Source organism: Calonectris borealis, chromosome 9, assembly GCF_964195595.1.
Source record: "Calonectris borealis chromosome 9, bCalBor7.hap1.2, whole genome shotgun sequence".
NCBI lineage: Eukaryota > Metazoa > Chordata > Aves > Procellariiformes > Procellariidae > Calonectris > Calonectris borealis.
Genome location: NC_134320.1, coordinates 28,290,584 through 28,307,213, shown reverse-complemented (window position 1 = coordinate 28,307,213; position 16,630 = coordinate 28,290,584). Strand labels below are relative to the sequence as shown.

The 16,630-nt window shown below is 42.9% G+C and overlaps 1 protein-coding gene across 2 annotated transcripts in view; it reads right to left on the bottom strand.

The window, feature by feature from the left end:
* Positions 1-16,630, bottom strand: part of VEPH1 (ventricular zone expressed PH domain containing 1) — an 82,113-nt gene that overhangs the window by 47,987 nt on the left and 17,496 nt on the right. For both annotated transcript variants that reach the window (XM_075157670.1, XM_075157671.1), the window contains exons 4-6: positions 12,717-12,883; positions 11,077-11,286; positions 2,453-2,673 (exon numbers count right to left, since the gene is read on the bottom strand). In XM_075157670.1, coding sequence (XP_075013771.1) covers positions 2,453-2,673; positions 11,077-11,286; positions 12,717-12,883 — 598 coding nt within the window. The remainder of the gene's footprint in view (positions 1-2,452; positions 2,674-11,076; positions 11,287-12,716; positions 12,884-16,630) is intronic.

The window sequence follows — 16,630 nt, the reverse complement described above, 5'->3', positions numbered from 1 at the left end:
GGGTACAGGGAACTGGGGTCACAGAGGATTAGGCAGATGAAGCAGGAAAAAATAAAATTAAAAAAAAAAAAAAAATCAAGCGGCAGATGGAGAATAAGGAATAATTTCAGAAAGGCTTGTTTGAAAGGGTCCAGGCCCTGCCACTGGCCCGAGACAGCTGTGTGCAGGGCAGACCCCGCTGCAGCAGACTTGTCCTGGGACACCGTTCCTTACCCAGAGGAGCATCAGGAACAGGTTTTGCGTCCCATCGCTTCTGGCTATGCTCACACCCGCCTCGTGGCGAGCACGGCTGCATCACAGGGACTGTCCTGTCTCATAAAAGCAGCAATTTATCCACAGAAATGTTAAAAACTGCTAACAACAAAACAAACAGTGTGGAGGAATGTCTATTTTAAGTTCCTTCCACTGCAGACATAAGGCCAAACTCTGCCCCGCCTTAAACCAGAATACATTCGAGCAGCTCCACTGCAGCCCTGGCATAAGGTGGGTGCATTTTCATCGTCTGCCCCTACATGTTATGTTCCAGAGTCTGGACCCCTGGCCCCACGGCAACTTTCATACGCCGAAGACAGCAGTTACATTTTCATTTGCTTATATACATGGCTGTGTTCAAACTTGTCACTCGGAAGCGAACACAACTTAGCAAGCAAACAACCAAAACCTTTTCCTTTCATGCTCAGTATAATCAGTAGAGCTTTTTTCCTGAAGGAAAATAAGGATGTTTTCTGAAAAATCCACTGAAAAATATTATAATTTCCTCCCTTCTCCTCCCCCGGGCTGTCCACCCAAACAGTATTTTGCATCTGTCACCACACACACGCAGATGAAGCAGCTTCCACTCCTCAGCAAAGCAAGTCCTTAACAAAGGGGAATTTTTGAGAGAAATGGAGAAACACAGCAACAACATTTTAATTAAAACCTTTTCTTGTTTTTTTACCAGCTCTGGTGATAAATGTTAGGTGCACAAGATAAGGAATACGAGTATCACAACATTTTAGCAATTAAAGTAATTTTTCTACCATAAATGAAGGCACATGGTGGGCTGCATGAATAATTATTATGCTTTGTTACTGAAGCCTCAATTTCTGCATTGCTTCATTGCAGTTCCCAGAACACAACATCCTTCTGGTCCCCTTCACTAAGTGACATCTGGCATACTCTTCTTCACAGTTGAACTTGACTAGTTTGGAAAACACGTATGTCATTTCATGCTCTTTTTTTTTTTTTGCTTTTTGCTATCTCCACTTAGGGTTTTTCACTATTTTCAATGAAACTTTTCATAAAATGAGTGCCGAGGGCTCGATTTCAGCAGAGGTTTCTGCCACCAGGTGAAGTTCAGAGGTTTCTTACAGTCTTGTTGTAAAATGAGGGACTATATCAGAGTTCCTCTCCTTTTTCATTTTTAACTCTCTCCAGGATACCAATTAATAGTTTCTTGAATGACCTCAATGTTTTGGCTCCAACTCCACAAGTCTCTTGGAGACAGACAAGGCTATCCTTCATGGTTATGAGTCTTCTGACATCTGTGTTAAAGTTTGTCACAGAATTACTATTCCTTTGTGCCCTCTTGACCTATTTCAGTATACACAATGCTAATTATAAGTCTCTCCCTAATTAAAAGTGACTACCACCATATATTTAAATAACACTTATATTCTTATACTATGATGAATGCAGCAACGCTCCCAATGCTTTAACCTTAGGATACACATTTAAAAGAAACTGAGTGAGCAAAACATCTTTTTATACAAGCTCGAGAAATTTTTTTCAGACTTTTTTAGTAAACCTTTATCAGGAAGCTATGACAGTCATTGTTCTCATCAGCTTCAATGGTTATCTTCTAGAATAAACTCAACGATAATTGTGTAGCCTGACTTCACTGATTTATTTTTAACTAAAGCTTTTTAGATTGCCTTAGTCTACTTGTCTGAGACATGGCTTTCTTCCTGTTCTTTAAGTGCTAAAACTTGAACAGCTTCTTTATTCTTCAGTGCCAAATGATGCAATTTCTGTTGTACAATGTTCAGAGGTCATTCTGCCTGGCAGCATGAAGCTGGTATCTGCAGTGCACCTACAGCTCTTACTGCCACCCTTTAATTACAGATTTCTGCTTTAGTGTCAACCATCCTTATGCTTGCATTTGAAATGCATACCTCAAGTTACTTCTACAAGTAGGGACGTTGCCCATCAGGTGTCTGTAAACTATTTTACACTTACCTGACCCTATAAATTGCACAATCCAATGGCTGAGTGAGTCTATACTGGAACGATACAAGAGGGATATCAAGATCGATTTGAAAATGGCAAGGTAGCAACTTACAGGAACTGCAGTACATCTTACTTTCAGCTGATTGTTCATTCATTGCAACTTGAGTATATTTAACATAAATTTATACTGCCTCACACAGCCACGGAGATGGCTGTGGCTTTATAATACAAAGACTAGCTTTACCTGGCTCCAGATGCGTTGTCGTTCTCTAGCTGTCGGACGAGGAGCTTGGCTATGGCAGTGAAACTGTTGCTCATGCGGTAGATATCTCTGCTCTGGGTGCCCAAGATGCTCGAGAAGGTGTCAGTGAGACTCTTAATTTCCAGCAAAAGAATATGGTGAAATGAGTGCTCCATGTTGGCCAACTGGTTCACCAAGTACAACAGGCATATTCTGGCTCGCTCCTAGACAACACGAGGAGGTAAAAACAATTTTAAACAAATTAATTCATTGTTTGCTTGTGCAGGGGAGGTTTGTGTGCATGCTGCTGATTAAAACATTATCATTGGGGAATAGTGGCTACCCCACAATAACTAACAAAAAGGCAACTGCATCAAACACAGAGTTTATTTTTGTGTACTATTGACGTTGCATTTATTCCTAAACCAGCCTAACTTCAGTACACCTTGTCTCCTCCTCAAACCTAGAGACAGAGTCCCCGGAGCCTCTTTGAAGGGCCCTGCATTGCTCTAGGGTGGTAGATCAGCCTGGCTCAGTGATCAGAGCACCAGCAGCAGACCTAGCTCCCCTTTCATCTTTGATGAGCCTTATGACCATGGCCAAGCTACTTCACCTCCCTATACCCAGTTTCTGTGCCCTTTTTTTTGCTTTATTCTTTGCTGTTTGTGGCAGACAAACTCTCTTGTAAGGGGCCAAGCGCTCACACACGCTGCTCCAGTTCACAGGATCTTCTCCCCCAGGGTCTTTTTCCCTGTGTCCGTACCCTGTGTCCGATCTGTTGCACATAGAGCTCGCGGAAGCATTAGCACGGACACAAACGTGTTGTACCCTGCCGGCAGACCTCAGCTCAACACACCCTGTGGCTCTGGTCTGCACTGGTTTGTGGCACTGCGTGACCCACGACAACTGCGGTTTTGTGTCTTCGTTACAGCCTCATTGTATTAATGGGCTAATGTCCAGATTTTTGCTTTGTCCATGTTACTCTCCACTCCATAACTGCAATAATCAAGGGTCACCAGGCAATTGCAGTGAATTCTGTGTATGCCATTAGCTGTTAAAAATACTTTGCCAGGAGTGAAGATCTATTTTTCAGACCATAAAACATTTCCCAATCACGACTTCCTTTCTGGACCTGTTGGGTGTTGCTGATTTGCTATATTTAGCAGTGTCACCTAAGAGCCTGTCGTCACCGGTGCTACCCAAACTGAGCGGGACCCCTCCGGCACAGCGTCGGCAGAGGAGCGAGGGGCAGCGGGCAGGAGCTGGGGGACTATCAGCATCTCTTCTCGCTAATGGTGAGAGGTTAAAGTACCTCGTAAATCACAGGGGTTCTCTCCTTTCATAGCAATTCATTTAGGAGCAACACTCAGATTAGACCCATGACTAACACTGCAACAAAGAGAAGTTTAAAATGAGGTTTCGTTTTAAGATCTCATCACACGCGATAAGGCGCTGTCTGGCAGCTGTATCAATCACTGCCAACGCACTGAAGTCTGATATGCCCTCTGTAGCCAAAGTTTTGCTAGGCAATTTTTCACAGGGATGTGATCTCGCCAATTTATCAGCGAGTTCACATCCCCCACAAATTAGGATTAAAGGGGCTGTTTCAGATCATAATATTAAACATGCAAATATTTTCTAGCAAAGATACTTTATCATCTCTCCTTGGCAAGGGCACACAATTCCAGTTCCAACTATTTCTGTATGTACGTGTACAAATTCACGTACTAAAACAGAAACCCCAAAGGTGAAGAAATGCATTAGGGTTCTTCTGTTTTGTTATAGTTGTCCTAAGTGTATTAGGTTCCACAACCCTAGAAATATCTAAGTGGGAAAAGCAGCAGAGAAAGAAGCAATTAACTGAGGAGCTCATATCAGATCCTCCACTGGGGTATGGCTCCACTCAGTGAAACCCACTTGGTACTCAGCAGATTGTTACAGAAATAGGGAGATATTTTGCTTTTAAAGCCTGTGCTGAAACGCAAGCAACGACACTTTAGGAAAATAAAAAATTCTCTTCTTCCCAAGGGTTAGCAGAAAAGGAGGGGAAGTTGTGGCCATACACATCCTCAAACTGTGGGGCAATACCATTATTACCTCTTTCCTTCTGGGACTGTGTAACAGGAGAGAAAAAATTGCTGAAAGCTTGATTCCAAGTACAGCTGGGCCATAAAAATACACGGGGGACTTTGGCAGAACATGACCCGAGCATCACAAGCAAGACATTTTTTGAAGAAAAAGTCAACTTATTTCAAACAAAAGAGGATCTGCTACACCATGCCATGACAGAGATGAATGAGAAAAGCGTATCAGACAAATTGCTTCCTTTCAGCCATATGGGGAAAAACTACAGCTACATCTTCGGATGGGCTGGGATGGTGTGACGGAATGAGCTTTTTTCTCAATGGCTTGAAAGAGGTTGACTTTTTGGTACATATTCACTAGTTTATTTGGAAGACGATCCTCCCTCCAAGAGGTAAACACAGGCTCAATTAACATTTAAAACACATTTTTGTTTCCTAAACAAACTGTGCAGCAGACGTAACTGGAAGAGAAGTTTTGACCATTTTCATGTCACTTTGATCCAGCTGGAGTGTCTCCAGCCATGCTGAAATGCTGCTACTCGCCTGGAGTGAGGTAAAAGAACAATAAACTCTACTGAGTAATATAATATGTAACTGTTATACACAACAAAATTACAGCAAAATAGCTGAACATGAAAGCAGTCATCATCCCTGCCAGAATTTTTTCCAAAAATTTTCAGAAAGCCTATCTGGATATACATAACTCATTGTTATTTTAATAATGCTTATTTTATGTATTCAAGTATTTTTTCATAAGCATCCCTTGCATTTTATGGCATTACATCTGCCAGTAACTGAAGATCTAAAATACAAGCAATGAGGTGTGGCAAAATATTTTGCTTTATCTTAAAATCAATCTCAGGAGACTACAAGAAGAGATCACAAGGCTTTCAGAAGTAACTCTGATTTCCAGTTGGTTCAAAACATACAGTTATTGGAAAAAAATTATTAAAATGTTAAATTGACCTATGCCCCAAGATGGTGTTTTGCTTTGCACAAATTTATGGTTAAGGGACAAGTTCTGATTTCAACTTCACCCGTGAGACTGTCACTGACATCAACAGAAGCGGTGTGTATAAACAAGGGGGCAACCTTTAAAATAAAGGGATCTCTTTTCAGCCAAACCTCTCATCTCTCCAGGGGTCTGTCTGAACTGCCAAGGTGGAGAGTGCAGTTCAGTGAAAGCACAAGAAGTTGCTTCCAGAAGCCAGCAGAAAGGATTTTCTGCTCATATCTGCAATCTATACCATAAAGGGTCAAGCCTCAATCCTTGCCACCTCTTTTCCCCAAGTAAACCTCCCAGTGAAATAAAATGTCAATGAATAAAATTCCAACGCTACCATTGTCATTTCATTTCCCACTTGTTTTGCTTGGCCGGGAAGGGGATGCTGATGCTGATTCACGTCTATAAGTAAAAGCCAGCAGCATATCTGTAACACGGCTCTGTTACAGGAAAAGGAAGAGGGGGAGAAGTGACAACAGAGTTTTTCAGGAAGGCATTGCCTCCACGGTGGGCTGCGAGATGAGACCATCAGCAGTGCATGCATCTGCAGGGACCATTTTGCTGCTTGCACGTTTCTACTTGGACCTGATCTAAATAAATTAACTGGTTTCAGTAATGCTTGTAACTTAGCAGTTACGCTTAGATCAGAGTATTATTTTAATTCTTTCTTGTGGGCGTGCTCATTGTTATATACTGAGCCTTTAAGATCTGTCCAGCTTTTATGATGCCAGATGTGTTTCTGCTTATTTTATCGCAGGCTGATTGTCTGCATTGCAGTGAGTGATGCCCTATACATCAGTGAAACCCATGGCATTTTTTTTTTCCTTTCAAGAAGCCTAATCTGCATGGGAACATCCAGAGACATGACCTGTCTCTTGGCTCATGAAGGGTGGGGGCAAAATCTGCACAAGGAATTGCCGGAGTAAAGCAAACAAAACCTTTACAAGGGAAAAGGACTATGAGAGATCCACTGTGTTACTAAACACACAGGAGCCACAAGGGCCCTTCAGTCACCATGTCTGGTCTGATGCAACCCCAGGCAATTGTGGACCAACAAATGTCCCACCAAAGTAGCTCCTCATACCCCCACAAAACTGTGGGCCACAAAGCAGTCAAGGTCCCTGAAATAAAATAAAAAATTGTTAGGGTAAAGAGGCAAAACTCGTAAGTAGAAGGTGAGAGAAAGACCACCAGTTTCAATGTCTGTGAAGGAAGAGGGAACTTGCTATGTGAAAACGCCTGCGGGGAGCAGACCACCTCCCACATGACAGAAGAGGCAAAAGCCCCATGAAACAAAAGTATTCGATACGGAGAAAATGGGAAACTTTAAGTCCCCCCCCAGCAACTCTAGCATAAGTTTAGCACCCAAAATGGTGACTAGCCTTGGCTCCAGCATGCAATGCCCAGCCATCACCCAAGCACGTTTTAAGGCTCTTTCTGCACCGTTTATACCAGAGGGAATAACTGAACTGGCAGCGTGGCACTGCCAGAAGCACATCCAAACCCTTCGAGAGCACCAGGGACACAGAGGTACTGCTCCCCACTGAGGAAAGGCAGGAGGCACCAGGTCTTCCAGCAGAGAGCTGCGGTGCTGGCAGAGGCAGCTGCCAGACCGCTCACGGGCAGGGCTGGGGCAGCCGTGGCAATGCAGATGGCACCTGAGACCTACCTGCTCCTCAGACGCCCCAGAGCTCCTGTATATTGTGCTCTCCTCACCTGGAGAGCTTGCCTTTGTTTCCACACCAAGGTGTTCTCCCTGGCTTGAGCCACAGCACTGAGAGCCTCTTTCTGCCACCCCGGCTCCTCTGCCCAGCACAGCGGAGACAGGGCAGAGTGAGGACAACTTCCAGAGAAGACCCAGTGGTGGCGTTTCAACGTGCGTCACCTGTGTCCAAGTGACAGCATTGTGCAAGCCTGGCACTGATGTCATGAGCCTCACGGACTGATGTGGCCCAAAGGTGACTGCAGTAACAAAGTCACATCACCAGAACACTGGTAACTACTTACACATTTCAATCAGGGCAGATCTTCCATAATTCAGAGATTTTTTAGAAAACAAGGGAGGAGAGGAGCCTTTTGTCTCACATTGGAAAGTTCACCTCTGCCACCCTTTGCACGTTGCTTTTATCAATGTTTTTGAGTATCTAGCGAAAGGCCTCCCGGACGCCACCAAAACAGAGCCCACTACAAGCAAATGAAAAGCGTGCCATCCCTCCAAACACACAGCAGCAGAGCGGGCTGGAATGCAGTCTGCTGCTACCTCAGCAGCTTGCAGCTTCTTAGAAAAATAAGACATATGACATGGGCCATAATGCCAGTTACTTGACACTGGCAAGAGAGAGATTGGAGATTATTCAATGCAAGCTTGCCCAGGCTGCGTGTGTAACACTTGGTAGCTACGTGTATCCGCACAAACCAACAGATTAAAAAAATATAAGGAGAAAATGTTCTGCAAATCATTTCTTTGTAAACTTTACTGTAGTCTATAATTTCCAACAATCTATGAAATACAACATGTCCAGTTGGTTCCTTGCTTGTTCTTGGTATTGGTATAAAACAACAACAACAGACAAAATAAATTCAGTCCCTTTTAAGTAGCAGAACACAGCGGAAAAGGGGCCTCAGAGACACTCACGTGGGAAGAGCTGGTTCAACACACTAAAATACAGAATCCGAATTAAATCCTTAAATTCTGATCCCAGCTGTGCTCATTTGAGGATTAGCTAGTTATAAGCTGTAAAGCTTCTAGGAGATGTTGACTCTTAAGTACTAAACACAGACCTAAATATGGTCAGCTGCAGTTCTCATAAAGGTAAATTTTGCTGGGGTGATGTAAGTACACACGGAGAGAACAACAAACTTCATTTGGCTCACAATCTTCAACGTGATTTTGTCTTCTCCCCCCACCCCCTGCAATAGAAATAAGATTTACAAAGCCAAACCAAATCTGTTTTTGATTCTAACAAGATAAATTGCATTTTAAATGAATATAAAGCTCAAGATCAACAGAAACAGCAAGTGTAGTGTCTTCCCGCGCTGTACCCACAGCAATCAGACACCCGTCGCCCAGCCAATACACACTCAAAACTAAGTGCCAAAGGAGAAGGGATTGGCCTTATTGCAACAAGTGAAATAAGACTTGCACGAGATCCATCCATGCCAGCGAACAGGAACGCAGAGGGGCTGGCCCCCGGCCCTCATCCCTGCCTCCCACCAGACTCCCCCGCTCCACAATATCCATCTAAATTAGTGCAACCGGCTCATCTAAGAGGATTACCAAGACAATTCTGCATTATGAAAAAGGTTGTGCAACTCCCTTAAACTTCCCTGCATTTCTCACCTATCTTGTTTCACCTTCAGCAACACGTAACAGGGCGTAACGCACCCCGATGCCCCACGATGGGTTTGCCCGACGTGCCTACACGGAGGCAGGTGATATGCTTCAAGGTGCACCGCCGATCCTTCATCATCGAGCAGAGCGGTTGCCCGAACACACCAACAGCTGCCAGCGAGCTGTGGTACAGGGCGCAGAGCCTCACCCCCCAACAACGCCCACTCCCGAGACTTAAGGGACTAACTTTGGTTAGGGGCCAAAAGAAACTATTTTCTCTGGAGACAAAAGCCTCTGGAGATTTTCCAATGACCACTATATCACTGATGAGAGCACATCATTTTCTGTATCTGAACAAGTAAAGAGAACTGTCATCTTAAAGGCAGAAGATGAATATATGGAGGATTTTGCCCCGCGCGGCAAAATGATGCAACTTCTCTCCCCTCCTCCCTCCAAACTGGCCTCCAGCGGAGTCAAAGGAAGGACAATCAAAAAGTCTGATTCAGAAAGGCAAACCCTACAGTGAAATCTCTAGCCTTCACGCAGACAAACTCCAGTTGACTTAGTGCAAGTTTTGCCTCAAGGATCACTGACAGGACAAGGAAACTGCGGGATTCAGCTCTTTGCTGAAATAAATTATCCAGGTTACCATACAGCAGGCATCAGTGCCACACTTCAGCAAATGGTTAGATTTATTATATACCATTCATTTTCTGCTATATAATCGAGTTTTGTCACAGCCATAAAAATTTGAATTATTTACCAGAAACTCTTTGAATTCAGCAGAACATTATTTTTGCCTTTACGGAACTGTGATTTGAGGTGGAAGGAAAATGTGTATTAACAGTAGTGAAAGACACATAAGCTCATACCTGGGAATGAAAATAAAACCTCACTGAAAATCATGATGTGTCATAAATAAGTCTAACCAGTTTGGTGTCCTCAGGACACCCAAGGTCTTGAGCAATCACGTAGTTTACAAGCTCGTGGTGGTAATCTCCTCCAAGCTGTATTTTTAGGAGCAGGGGATAGCAGCAGGGTAAGAGGGGTTGTATCAGGGTCTAGGGCTTTTCCCAGTCCCAGCGTGACAGGGCTAACATCGGATCTTCAGCAGCAGCATCCCTCCCTCGCTGCTGGGGAGGCAGGGGTCTTTAGGCTGCTCGTCGGAGCTGGTATTTTGGGGAGGGCAGAGGGCTCTGGGACCTGAGAGCTGCCTGGCAGTTTCTGTACACACAGTGTGTTTGAGTCTGTTCATGGCACCTGGATTAGGTGAACGTTGTTCCTGCATCCAGACCAGCAAAAATTTCAGTGCAAATTCATCACGCTGCCATTATTTTTTAGGGGTTTGTCACTGTAAATCCTTTTTAGGCATAATGTTCCCATTGGGTCAGATCCCAAACCAAGATGTTCCTGTGATGAGGCTTGAGTCCAGCATCACCATTGAGCGTTTTCATTATAAAGACATTTGTCTGAAGTATCCAATTAACTATGGCTACCAAGCCAAAATATCTGGATGACACTGTATGAGGAGGTCCATATTTCACTGCATGATTACAACATTCCTGAAGGCTATATGCATCTAAAATATGATATCATACAAAGGGTGTAAAAAATACATTTTTCTTCTTCTCTGCCTTTCATTTCACATATAGGTACACTGCAAGCTAACTTAGCTAAGCCCTTGGAATAATGACAATTATGTGCTTTTATCAAATAGGAGTTTTAGCCATTCAATAAAAAGACAGTTCATATAAACAGAACACACATGTGCACAGACCAGATACACAATAAATAATAATAATAATTTATACATTTATCTTTAGTTTGGGAATTTCAATATTTATCTTTTTATCGTCATGAATCTCTTCTAGAAAGTTTCTTTCTTTCCCACTAACCTAAACCCCATTTCTGCAGAGACCCTTTACTATGTGACTGTTCCTTGGTTAGAAGATCAAAGGGCAGTCTCAGTCATTAAAATACCACATCTGATTTTTGTGGTACTTGCTCTCCTAGCCATACCGGTATTACAGTCTAGACCTTTCGTGGTCTTATAACCAGGAATATGTTCTGGTAGGGCAGTCTGGTTACTCGTGAAAAAAGGAATACTTGGATGTATTACTTTATACAAGATTTAGGAAAAAAAAAAACAAACCACAAAAAAACGCAAGCCCCAAACCAACCAACTAACTTCGTTTGTTTTTAAACTTACCTCATCAATATGTCCAACAGCTCCAAAGATCTTTGCTGTTTGCCCAATCAAACTTGGAAAACTCTCACCAATTTCTTTCAGCATCGGAAGAAAAGTGGCTAAGGCTGTTGGTTCATAGCTGGATATTTCTATAAGTATGTTTAGAATAATGTCACTATGGTTAGGGTCTCTCAAGTGTCCAAATAGAAATGGAATACACTCTTTCAGCACCTATTAAAAAAATCAGACAGAAACAAATTGTGAATACATATAACCAACAGAGGTATTGTACATCGGAGTGATAAAAATAAAACACTAGACTTCGATTTAGTAAAATAGTTTTCCACCCTTGCTGACCTTTGCATAGAGCTATCGCTGAGGTCAATCGAAGTTCAGCTCAACATATGGAATAAGGGTAAGCTGCAGCCTTGAAATATTGCAGTTATGCATATATAAGTAAGGAAATGTCCAATTGTTAAAAAAGACAAAAAAAACCCTCACCAAATATTTCCTTTGCTCTGGGCCAGTCTTATACTTTTTTGATTAAAACAACATAGGACTTGGCCTTCCCCAATGACACAGTAAATTAAAGTATTAGTAGAAATTTTTAGTTTCCACTGGAAACTAAATAACGTGACAAGGTTAATAGTTGGAACAGAGGAAAAAATAAGAGGCAAGATCCTCATTGCACAAAAAAAATGCTGTAGGCAAGTTGTCATTTCTTCTAACAACACAATTTTTAAGAGGCTGAGGGTGTAGTCCTTAAAATCATCTTACAAACAGGATACAGTATATACAACTATCTACTGAATGATTATTTTTCATATAAGCACACATGAACACTAATACACCTCTGAGTGAGTGAAACTGTTGCATCTGTGTGAAAGACATTTCAACCAGAAATGGGGCATAAAGTAACCCATTCTGCTGTCATTTTCTTGAGGATTATCAGTTTTAGCAAGTCGATACCTGTCGCTCTGGCAAAATACTGCAGGTGGGTGGCTGAATTGTTAGTAGTAATAAATGATAATAGTAGTGACAAGTCCCTTGCTTCCAAAAGGAGCTCTATTTCATCTGGGACTGTCTATTATGATAAAGTTTCTACCTGGGGAAAGATACTAACTATCGTTGATTCTTCTTTTCCAAAGATTTTATGAATTTCATAAATTCACAAAGCAGGTACTTTCGTGCCTTGTTCTGATGCACTGGGTGCTGTCAATGACATGCAATTTCCAAAGCGTGATATATTTTGCTTTAGTTAATTAATCTCCATCTCACTCCTAATCAGTTCCTAACTCACTTTGATTTTCCTTGATATGTAATTTAATACAGTTCATATATTCTAACGGAAACATAGTTATAGGAATTCATACTCAGCTGACAGAGGAAGAGCCAAAAAAGTAGAAAACTGGTTTAACACAAACGTTTTGGTCCAGCAGAGACATTGTTATGTTCTCTTTATGATTAGATGGAGAATTTGGAAAGAAATTAAAGAATTCACGGGGAATTAGCGTAGGAAAGCACTGTCATGCATGTCATGGGACTCCTCACTGTTCGGAGAGCAGCTAGCAGACAGACCTTGCCAAGTCATCTGAAACAAATAAACTCCTCCAAAAGGAGGTGCAGTGTTTAGCAGTAAGATCTTCCAAACATGATTTTACCCCCAGTTCTTTTTTCCTAGCCACGATCTGGAAGAGCCTGAGGAGGTGGTGTTGTTCGGCTTGATCCAGCTGAGCCATCAGTGCCACCAGCTCCCTCAGATGGAGGTTTATCGGCTGCGGTTGCTTCTCGTACAGAGCAGGCAGGACACGCAGCAGCATCGAGTTCCCTGAGAACAGAGCAAACGAGAGGCCAGCAACTTACTGTCGGTCAACACCCCACCGCTGGAGAGAGCCCTAGAAAATCAGCACACACCAGGAGACACCGGTTTTTGAGAATCATCATTACAAAAACAGGGAGGCATAAAACACACTGTAGAAAAATATATACTGGCCCAAGAAGACAAATAAATAACCTAAATAGAACAAATCATTGCAGGTATAACAACGTAAGTGTAAAAAAAAAAAAAAAGAAAATCCTATTAACTATAATTTTCATTCTCAAGTACAATATCCTGAGAAGGCTGCTTAAAGAGCATTTGGATGGTACTCTGTTGAGTCCTAGACCAAACTAAGTGTGATTTAAATTAACCAAAAAAAAAAAAAAAAAAGAGAAAAAAGAAGGCTAGAAAGCACATAAAAGCTATATTTCTCCTTTGTTGAGATTCAGACTTTCAAATTAAATAAGCAGCATATGGAAAGAATAGTTGGTTAAGAGAACTAAATATGCATGACAGTAAATTTGAACATAAATAGTTAAGGATGCCATTTCCAGGAATAGAAAGGAGCCAGAAAGAGTCAACTGCAGACAGACAAAGATATGCAAAACCCTCTCTCACACATTTTCTTAAGATGTCTGTGCATAATTCAATTTGAAGCCCAGGCTCATACCAAAATATATAACTTCACATTGCTGTACATGCCTGCCTCAATATATTTAAGTTTCACTTGAACAACATATGGAAAACATCTGCCTATTGCAATGTAGTATGGCTCCTTTTCGTAAACCCTTGAAAGTCCTTAAGGTCTCTTTGGATTTGGTTTCCAATAGGAACTAGCACTCTGGCCTGCTGCTTTTTCTCCCATTTAAATCTGAGCCTTATAATTTTGGAAGATAAGCAGGTCACTTCATGGAAGGTAGGAAAAGGATATATGGGTCAGACTGGACCACATCGTGCTCTTGCCAGATACAGAAAGCGCACCCCAAGACACTGTTAGGTCTTGCAACATCACCTCTGAGCCAAGTAACTAGCATATAATTCATTGCAGGTTCAGACAACTTTTAGTCGAACGGCTTGTAATGATCCCTGAGGGGTCCTTATGCTTCGGAGGAGTGCCTCCACGCTATTCAGCCAGCCACACTTCTGCATCCTACCCTGAAGCATTTATTCTGCTTGAAGAATCGTTGGCTTCTCCTTGAAGGCAGCTCTGAGCCCTCCGTACAACCACTGCAGTCCTAAAGGCAAGGTTCAGACCTCACCTCTAGTCCCACAGATACGGCGAATTTCTGTCTTGTTTTGTTCTATATATAAAGCACAAAGGCCAGTGGCAAAGGCAAGATACTTGCTGATTAATTACCCTAAACAGATTAGCAAGCTGTTCAGTTCTGGCCATTTTCTAGCCACATTCTTTGTGCAAATCTCTTCCTGATGTTACAAGTGAGTCTGTAAAAAAAAAAAGTGTCACTTTTTTTATGAGTGTCACCAACGTACCGTGGGATTCACGCAAAGCACCAATTCACCCAAACTTAGAACTAAAATGGCGAGAGGATGTATTTACTTGGACTTTTCTAGACTCGCATTTGAGTTTGAAATTGAACAATTTTGTAACCGAATACACTAAAAATTATTTTCGATAATTTAGTGCTTACAGGAATAAGTCCTTTCTTTGCGCTTGCACACGTTTAGTTTCCACTGGAAGTTTTCTGCCCATATGGAGCAGAGCCCTTAAGCTCCCGGCGAATTTCAGCAATGGTAACAATTGCAAAAGATGAAATTCCCACGTTCCTGGCAAAATTCATCTCAGCTGTAAAAGTGTAGAGGGAAGGAATTCAGCAGAGATGAACCAAAACTAGCAACTTTAAACACGGAAAGACAGCCACTAACCTAAGACATGCTATTGCCTAAGATGGGATGTCACAGGTAGGAAGGTATCTGGAAAGTGAGACTAATAATTCAATCTGAGAAAGCAAGCATTTTAAGTATCAGATGTATTAGAGGAGTGATGTAATTTGACGTGACACAGCATGATGGATTGCAGCCATGAAGCTTCTCTGAACAAAAATACTTTGCACAAATGCAAATTTGCGCAGTATCTTCCAGTTATCATACAGCAAACATACTGGGTTTATATTCATTAACCAAGATAAATTAAAAGTAAAGGCAAATTAGAAGCAATCCCATCACGTTGGAGTGATATTTAGATGACCTCACTGACATGGAATTGCTTTTAATTGAATAACCTGTCTATACAAACTTGTAAACAATCCAAGCAGACATCACAGTTTGTGTCTGTTCTTCGTGTAACTTAAGAAAGGTCATGAAGCACAACCCAATTGAGTTAGCTCCAAGTACCTCTTGCCGTTGGTTTGTCACAGCTTTTCAGTTTCTAAGGGATTTACACACATGCAGCTCACCAACATTTTGATTCTCAGAGCTTGGGCCGTCAGAGGCGATACCGTGCCCATTCCCAAGTAATTCACTTTTTTTTCATCTTGCTTCGTCTGTCTCAGTCTAAACTAAGTGCCTGAAAAGTATGTTTGTTGTCTGAGAATGGAAAAACATTATACTCAACTCCTTAATTACCTTCTTTCCCTCTTCCTTCCCCTACCACCCTTACCCCCACAGTACTTTCCAGATTAGATTTTCTCAGACTTTCCAAGCAGACCACACACTAGGAATTATGCAATTCAGGCAGAAACTAACATACGGTTGGGGACACTCGATGGCTTTGCACCGCTGGCTGCAAGTCAGGCAGGGAAGAGGCACGTACAGCAGGAGCAACCACAACTGCGTGCTGTGGGGGTGCCAGCCCGCCCCGGCTGCCCCAGGACCGTGCCCCGGGCGCACTTTGGCCGTGCTCCCTGCACGCACGAATTGCAAAGGTTGCCTTGTGCTCAGTCTCTGCTCTGCCCAACCCAGCAGCATAGAGAGCCTGTTAAAAAATAATGAGCCTGGTAGCACGCTGCAGATGTAGCATGGACAGAAGGAGCTCTCGAAGCTATACAGCAGTGTTTTGACATTCACTTCAAGTTGAGTATTCAAAGATAAAAGCCCATGCACCAAGACTAATTTTCTTCCCCCGGGATGACTCAAGTTAGGCACATACCTCCCTGAAAACATTCACCTCTACTTTACCAAATTTTTGAGGTTTCTAATATATTGCTTTGACTTACTATTTATTATTTGCGTTTGCAGGAGAGCAGCTGGAGGCCCCACAGTGACAGGAAGCCCATATACACATAGGGTGAAACAGTGAGACAGTTTGGCACGTAGGAATAGCACAGTACCATGGCCAGTAGCCCGACACGCAGGTAGCCCAGGTTTGCACAAGCAAGGCTGGGTACTGGGAGGCATCTGGTGCAGCAGCACCAGGCTCTCAGCAGCCTTCTGCGGCCCCCGGAGCCGCGGGCTGCCCTGGGTGTGTGGAGCAAGCCTGGAGGAGCCGGGGAGCAGGCAGCTCCAGCCTTACCTGCCTCCTCAGCAAAAGGCAACACCTGCAAAGTGCTTCCTGGTCCCCGCTGCAGGTGCGGGCAGTGGTTGAGGCCACGCACACCGACTCTGCTACCTCGTACAGCCACAGCTCCCACTCGTGGCCCAGGTGTCGGAGGAAGAATGAGCAAGAACAGAAGCACAGGGCCCTCTTTACACACTCCTGTGTACAGCGATAAGGGGCTAAACCAGAGACTCAAATGGAAAGGGAACACAGATTGCAAGTTAGATGCAATTATGTTAGGTTTTTCTGCTAGTCTCTGAATA